The sequence below is a fragment of the Pygoscelis adeliae genome, unplaced genomic scaffold (assembly GCF_000699105.1).
Source record: "Pygoscelis adeliae isolate BGI_AS28 unplaced genomic scaffold, ASM69910v1 Scaffold38, whole genome shotgun sequence".
NCBI lineage: Eukaryota > Metazoa > Chordata > Aves > Sphenisciformes > Spheniscidae > Pygoscelis > Pygoscelis adeliae.
Genome location: NW_008825614.1, coordinates 2167142 through 2174903, shown reverse-complemented (window position 1 = coordinate 2174903; position 7762 = coordinate 2167142). Strand labels below are relative to the sequence as shown.

Sequence of the window (7762 nt, the reverse complement as noted above, 5' to 3'; positions counted from 1 at the left end):
CAGCCCCCCGGCAGGGGGGCGTCGCCGCTGGCCGTTAAGGGCTGCGGGGGTGTGCTCCCACCTAGCGCCGGGGCGCGGGTGGGCTTCTATGTGGGGTCCCCTGGGGTGCGGAATAAAGTTGAAATAGTTTTAGCGGTGAAATAAATTAACGATCTCTTTACTGCTTGCAGCTCGCAGACCAGTTCTGTAATGCCATTGGAGTGTTGCAGCAGTGCGGCCCCCCAGCCTCTTTCAGCAACATTCAGACAGCGATAAACAAAGACCAGCCTGCTAATCCGACGGAAGGCAAGTCTTCCTTTCTGCATCTCCTAGCAGAATGCGAACGTGTTCTGATATAGTACGCTCTATAGTACAAAACCTGTACGCTATTGCATGCTGAACAAACAGTTAAGTCACAAGTTGATGTCATCTGCACTTGTTCCATGAGATTGTGATAGCGGAAATGTAATTTTAAGTGTTAAGTAAGCATTACCATGTATTACTTAACACTGGTTTCTTTGCACAGGTACGGTAGCTCTACAGATATAGACCATTTTAACAGGACTGCTGCAAAAGGTTGTTAGTGAGTTGTCCATTACTTCCACTAAGTCTTTTTAGAAAGAGTTAGTTTTATTAAATCATGTATGATTTCTCCATGTCGTAAACTTTTAATTATTTGTGTTTCTCCACGTATCATCTGCTTATGTGGTTAATGAAGGAATAACGTCATGCTGAATCTCCTCATTGCCATTTGTGGTTTTGTTGTTGGCTGTCTTGGTTTTTTGGTGGGTTTTTTGAGAGACAAGAAACTGATCTAAGACACTGAAATTAGCAAGCAAACTAAAAGTTCTCTCTGATTTGAGAATTTCAAGCTAGTATTTAAATAGTGATGTTATTCTAATCCTGAATCTTCTTTCTTCTTTTCTTTTTTTCCTCTTCCCCCGCTCCCTCCCCCCTGAGAAAATTTGACATATAGCTTGTATCAGGTTAGGTTTGTCTATTAGGATATCAGGGGAGACTGGTTTGGAGAGCAGCAATGCGCTTTCTAGGACAGTTGAATAGTAGTTCTTCACTGGTCTATGGTGGTTTGCTCTCTGATACTGGAATTAGTTGGAAGGGCCGGCTGAAAGGCTTGTTTGTCTCCTTATCTTACCTGCTGCTGTCCCAGGTGCCAGCATCAGTGTGGTGCCAGGAGCTAGAGGCTTTGTTAAGGTCTTAAAATGGTAGGTCATGACTGACTTCTCTTTTGAGTTGTCTTTTCCTAAAATCCTGGATACAGTGACTTCAGTAAAATCATACAGCCATGTTAGCGATGCTGATGAGGCAAAACAAAACTACCAGTTACGTCTCTTTAGATATTTAAAGTCTTAATAAGAAGGCCTTAAAACCCTTTACAGGTAAACCCTATGGTGACCCTGAGTAAGCTTTAAATGAATATGTTGGTTTTGTTGTTTGTCTTTTTTAAGTTAAAGTCAAGTGTGCCTTTGAGAAGGTCAATCTCTTCTACAGATTTTTGCCCTTAGAAAGTATTTTCTTTCTTGCTTATGCAAAGTGTTCATGAACCAAGCAACATAAACAAATACGTAAGATCTTAAATTATAAATTGAAAAGGGCTGTTTCAATATTTTAGTGGTAGTAATGTACTTAATTCAAATTGAATGGATGCAATTCCATATGGAAAGGTTTTGTTTCTGGCTTATGGTGCCTCTTATTAAAAGTCCATGCAGTTCTTTCGATGATACAGCAGCTAAATCAAGGTCTGTTATAAACTTCCAATCCTTTTCCCTTTCTCAGGGGCAATTTAACTTTTTCTGTGGCTGAATAGAAATTTTTTTTTTTTTGTTAAAAACCCTCAAATTCTTTCACTAATGATCTGTTGCTTAACATGATTTAAATAATCCATCTGTTTGAATCACTATCTTTACATCATTTTTAGTGTTCTTTTTTTTGTCTAGTGGCAGATTTCAAGGCAAGGATTGAAAAGTTAAATGAGTTTCTAGCTACTTCTCAATACTTAATGTAGTGACTAGGACACTTAACGCTGGTATTAGTAATTTCTTAACTGGCTAACTGCGATGTGAGTTCTAGCTATTTTCTCACTTGTACAAAGCCCAGCCCTATGTATAACCAGTTACCTTGTTTAATCTGGGATTAGAATCAAACTACCTTCATCTTCTAACGTGGTTGAGTTCCCATCAGTTGTGATACTGTTGTTTTCTTCATGTAGGAGAATTTTTAACACCTGCGTACTTCAAGTCTGTAGAACTTTCTGTGCTGCGTATGCAGAATTGTGCTTCTCTCTAATAATGTACTGAGTGGGCTGACTTTTCTTTTTTAAAGAGTACGCCCAACTGTTCGCAGCATTGATTGCACGAACTGCGAAAGATATCGATGTTCTGATAGATTCCCTGCCTAGTGAAGAATCGACAGCAGCTTTGCAGGTAAGAGTGTTCTTAATCGAAATATCAAAACATAACTGAAGGCAAACTTCTTCCTTTTTTAAGACATATTTTTTACTCTCTAGGCCGTGTAATCTTGAAAAATTATTTTAGTATAAGCCTGAATCTTTCATGAGGGTAGCCTGTGAGTACTTTATAGGCTTGGTGGAAATACTGAACTTGCATCTAGTTCTAAGTAAGATTATACACGGTGAGAATATTTTAAACTTAGTTTTCTGTTAGAATGTTTAAAAAAAAAAAGTGCTTTTATCATAACACCACAATACTGGAAACTACTACCCCTTTTTTTTCCCCCAACTGTTCAAATATTAATACAGCAGATGCATTGTGGAGTTTTTGTTGTTTGGTTTTTTTTTCCCTTGGATAATCGTTCACATTGTCTCGTTCATTAGGAGCGCGTTTCATTTTGTAGCTGCAGAGCCAACACTTTACTGAAGCCTTTTGTTCTTCCACAATGTTTCTGGTTGTTAAAGGATTTGCAGGGTATCCTTTAAGTTCTCCAGCTCTGTCACAAAACAGTTCTTTCACTTTTCAGTAATAGGGTATCCTTCTTCGGACCAGCCAAACTCGGTGCTTTTGTTTCTCGCTCCTTCTCTCTTTAGACCAGAGGTACTCTGGAAGAGCTTGGGAACAGAAAGCAGCTACTGGCCAGGCAGCTATTAGCAGGTGCACCCAGTATCACAACCTCCATTCCCTGCCTTACAGGCGCTGAACTGCTGCAAACACCCTGTGAATCCTTTCATAATACTCAGCTGTTTCTCACTTCCAAAAAATGCCTTGGACCCACAATTCAAAGAACATTGCTGTGTTGGGGTTTGATTTTTTTTGCTGTTATTTCTACAGATCTTGCCTATTAAACAGTATTTTCTTTTTTTTTTTTCATTTTGACTTTAACTGCTAGATTTACATCAAGTATTTTCTTTTTAGAATGCAACAAGGATGCAAAGAGTGCTGTTTCTCTGAGAATCCTAGAACTGCTTTAAGATCACCTGAAGGTTTTACACCTGGGTTGATAATCTGTAACTATTCAAAGGCATTTTACAAAAGACTAATACTAGAGGTGCCTGCTGGGCCAAATAAAAATGTCTTGACAGTGACATCACATTTGGTTTTAAACAGAGGAGGTTAAATTTGGAAACGTTGCTAGTCACAATAATTGCTGAACATACTAATTGGGCCCGTTAACACCAGCATAATTTCATGTAACTGCGTATTTAGTAGCTGAAGACTCAGCTTTCCTGCTGCAGACAAATTACAGGCTTCTTCCATGACTGAGCAGGGTCTGCTAATAGTGACAGCTGATGCAGGGAAAGCGGGGCGCTCCAGAAAGAGGAGTTGGTCGTCCAGTAGGGGCATGCTTTCCTTCGAGGTGACACTCGAACAGTTTCTTGCTCTGTTAATGCAGAATCTTGTTTCACAAGAATTTCTGATCTTTTTTGTTTGGTGTAGTTTTGAAATAAGTTAGCTTGGATTCCATCACTTACTGATTTTAGTTTTGATTTTTATTTTCTGTTGTTTAATTTGGTGCAGTATTAAAGATTCTGACATTTTTTAAAAAAACTGTTTTGAAGGTGCTTGAAACACTCTAAAATACGCAGTATAGGTTTTGTTGAGAAGTGGTAGGTAGATACTGGGCTAATAGAGATGCACTTAGGCTGATCTATTTATTTATTTATTTATTTTTACTCCTAAGGTTGTCTTGGTATATGTTTCAAATCTGAGGCTTGTCTTAAATGATAAAAGGGGCTGCTACACTAATGCCCAACACAATTTACCTGTTCCTTTTGAGTTCCCTTGTGGTGAAGTTAGCAGTACATATTCTGCTCAAATCTGTGGCTTACCTGCAGTCAACTATTTAACAGCTGAGACTGAAGTAATTGAGCTGGATTCTAAATGTCAAACTTTTGCCATTGTTCCTTCTCTGACCCTTCCTCCAAGGGCTGTCAAGTCCTTCATGCATATATTAACCTTCACTAAAGACATCAGTGTTGCAGAACGGAAGGTGAGTATGTGGATAGAATTTGCCAGTTAGTTTAAGCATGACTTCTTAAGGACCTGTTCAACTGCTTTAAAAAATATAAATTTGAAACTATATTGTTTTGTCTTTTCTGTTACCCAGTCTGAACAAGTTTGAGTAGTTTTAAATTTGGTAAATATTTTAAAGTATTAAAATATTTTGAAGTTAAAATGTTTTATTTCACTAAATTTTGTCTGACTGAAAAGCAGTTTGGTTCTGAAACAAAATATTGAAGAAAAAAGGCTAAATAATACAGTTTCATCTGAAATATGCTATTTAATGGAAAGGTTTAAGTAAGTTGTGTTTACATCTTGCTGAGCACCTGTCCTGGTTTCGGCAGGGATAAAGTTAATTTCCTTCCTAGTAGCTGGTACAGTGCTGTGTTTTGGATTTAGGATGAGAACAATGTTGATAACACACCGATGTTTTAGCTGTTGCTAAGCAGTGCTTACACTAGCCAAGGACTTTTCAGCTTCCCATGCTCTACCGACTGAGAAGGCTGGAGGGGCACAAGAAGCTGGGAGGGGGCACAGCCAAACTGGCCAAAGGGACATTCCATACCATGTGACGTCATGCTCAGTACATAAGCTGGGGGAAAGCTGGCTGGGGGGGCCGCTGCTCGGGGACTGGCTGGGCATCGGTCAGCGGGTGGTGAGCAATTGTACTGTGCATCACTTGCTTTGTGTATTATTATTATTATATCATTTATTATTATTTTATTTCCATTATGAAACTGTTTTTATCTCAACCCACGAGTTTTTCTCACTTCTACTCTTCCAGTTCTCTCCCCCATCCCACTGGGGGGGTGGGGGAGAGGAGGGAGCGAATGGCTGAGTGGTACTCGGTTGCTGACTGAAGTTAAACCACGACAGCACCTTTCAGTAAGGGAGTGGGGAGGGGGATAAATACTCACTTCTCATCAAGAAAAGCTGCACTGAGACAAGAGTCGTAATGTGAAAGAAGCTAACATCTCTGTTTGGTGGGGGTTTTGTGTTTACTCCATGTGGATATGCACTGGTTTAGACTGCAACCTATAACGAGTTGCTTTGACGTTGCTAGTATGTAATTCAGGGGCTAAAGAGAGAATCTTTCTCTTCTCTAGGGAGCAGTGACTGTTCCACCACCATCCCTTAGTAGCAAAGTCAATTTTGTGTTATATTTGAAGATCCTTACTTTTCTCCCTTTTATTTTAAAGGCTGCTAGTCTGTATCGATTAGAAGAAGAAAATCATGAAGCAGCTGCCCGTCTGGAAGAGGTGGTTTATCGTGGGGATATGCTGCTGGAAAAGATACAGAGCGCCCTGGCAGATATCGCCCAGTCGCAGCTGAAGACGAGAAGCGGCACGCATAGCCAGCCCCTTCCAGACTCGTAGCGCCAGGGGGCAGCGCGCCCCTGCAGAACCGAACTGCCGCCAGGCCCTGCGGGAAACGCAGCGCTCTGTCCACGGGGAGCTTGTGACACCCAGCCCTGCTCCCGTGGGGCTCTCAAGGGCGCTGATCGTCGGTAACGTTGTCTTTTATCACAGCTCATGCTGCAGGTTTTGTGTGAGAAACACTTCTATTGTAGAATCGGTGGTTCTGTTCTAGAATTACGTGTATTGGTGTATGTTTCCTTGACTTAGAATATTAATTTCTGAGCTTTCTTTTCTGTTCATAAATATGTCTGACTTCAATCTGATTTGTTATCTTCGTTACACGGGCCTTAGTACCTAAAGGGAATTCAGAAGAAAAATATATTGAGTATTTGTGGAATCTGCTCATTCCTACTTTCAAACTTTTATGTTCTCAGTGTATTTTTTTGTAAGGCTCAAACACAGACACGCTTGAATTTGCCAGAGTTCCGCAGAGACAGTGCTAGACAACGATGTGAATACAGTGGTGGCCATCTGTTTTAATTAACAGCAATGGTAATTAAACACTTGTATTACTACTTGGCTGGTTTACCACCCTTTACAGAGCAAGTAAAAGGATAAGTAAACTCTAATGTTTGCAGAGTAAGTGTTCTTGCCATTGGCATCTCATTTAAAAAAAAAAAATAATTTGCAGGTATCTGATATTGGCATTTATTATTGTTTGTAATTCACAAATGGGTCTTTGGCTCCGTTATTGCCACTGACACGCTTACTCTTACTTGCTCGTGCCGTTCCTCTGCTTCTGCTGATACTCCACATTCTCGTGGCAACTGGTGAATGCTTCTAAAGCAGGCAGTAATGAGGAAGCATTGGATGACTGGGAAGAAATTAGCAATGAGGAAACTGAAAATAACTCATTACGTAATGTGGCTTTTCAGTGTAAGCAGCGGCTGCCACGTGAATGCTGTGATCATAAGCAGCAAGAGGCCTGTCGTCCTCAACATGCTCTAGAGAGTTTTTTGTTTGTATCTTCACACGCTGAATAAATTTTCGCCCCTTGCCTTAGGATTCTGGAAATACCAGCATCTCTTTTTAAATTTGAGAAAAACCCACCAGATAACGTAGGGTTCAAGGCGTGAGCTGGGAGTTGAACTGCTAGTCATTTTCCGTGTTTTTGAGTTAGCAGCCTTGCATTATTGTAGGATGCTCTTTATTGCCACATGATATCTGCTGTTTCCTGATCAAAACTCCCTACTTCTATATATTGGACATGCTGTCACTGACTTGCAAGTTACAGGTGTTGCTATTGCACATAGACGGGTAAGAGCAATTCAAATACGTCTTTAGCATGCTGATCCGTAAGGAATTAGGTGCAGCCACTCAGACTGCACTGGTGAAAGGAAGAGTATAACGTGGCGCAGGATACATCTTGTATACAGCCTGTTTTGAGGATTAAAAAATACAAAGCTGTTCCTACCTGTAACAAATACTAAAACTGAAGTATTTAGTCAGACTGGTATTTAAATAAATATTTAATACTATTTTGTCAAATCTGCATATCTGTAGTCATAAATTTAGTCTGCTGTTGTGAGGCTCTTGTGCTATCCAGATTCCACAGAAGGAAAAAACGGCTGGGGAGGTGAACAGGCTCCAGCACAGCCCTAGTTCTGTAACGCGATCTTTGTTAAGAGTAACTGGGCTGTGGCGATTTACTAAGCCATGTAAATACACCCATGTCCTGGGAGGCTTGAGGGGCCAGATTTTCATTTGAAGTCAGTTATGGGGCCTGGTTTTGGTTTTGTTTTTTTCTAGAAAAACTGCATCCAGTGCATCTCAAGATGGTTGGGGGGTAGGGTGGATTTTTTGTTGTTGTTGTTTGTTTGTTTGCTTTTTAAACTAGTGGACTTAGAAAACTTGAGTGAAATGTTTGAGCTTTGCTTGTGGATTTTTTTTTTT

The 7762-nt window shown here is 40.2% G+C and overlaps 1 protein-coding gene across 1 annotated transcript in view; it reads left to right on the top strand.

Annotated features, from left to right (window-relative positions):
* Positions 1-7363, top strand: part of MED21 (mediator complex subunit 21) — an 8751-nt gene extending 1388 nt beyond the window's left edge. The window contains exons 2-4 of the mRNA XM_009333003.1: positions 171-285; positions 2320-2420; positions 5651-7363. Coding sequence (XP_009331278.1) covers positions 171-285; positions 2320-2420; positions 5651-5827 — 393 coding nt within the window. The 3' untranslated portion in view covers positions 5828-7363. The remainder of the gene's footprint in view (positions 1-170; positions 286-2319; positions 2421-5650) is intronic.
* Positions 7364-7762: the final 399 nt, after the last annotated feature.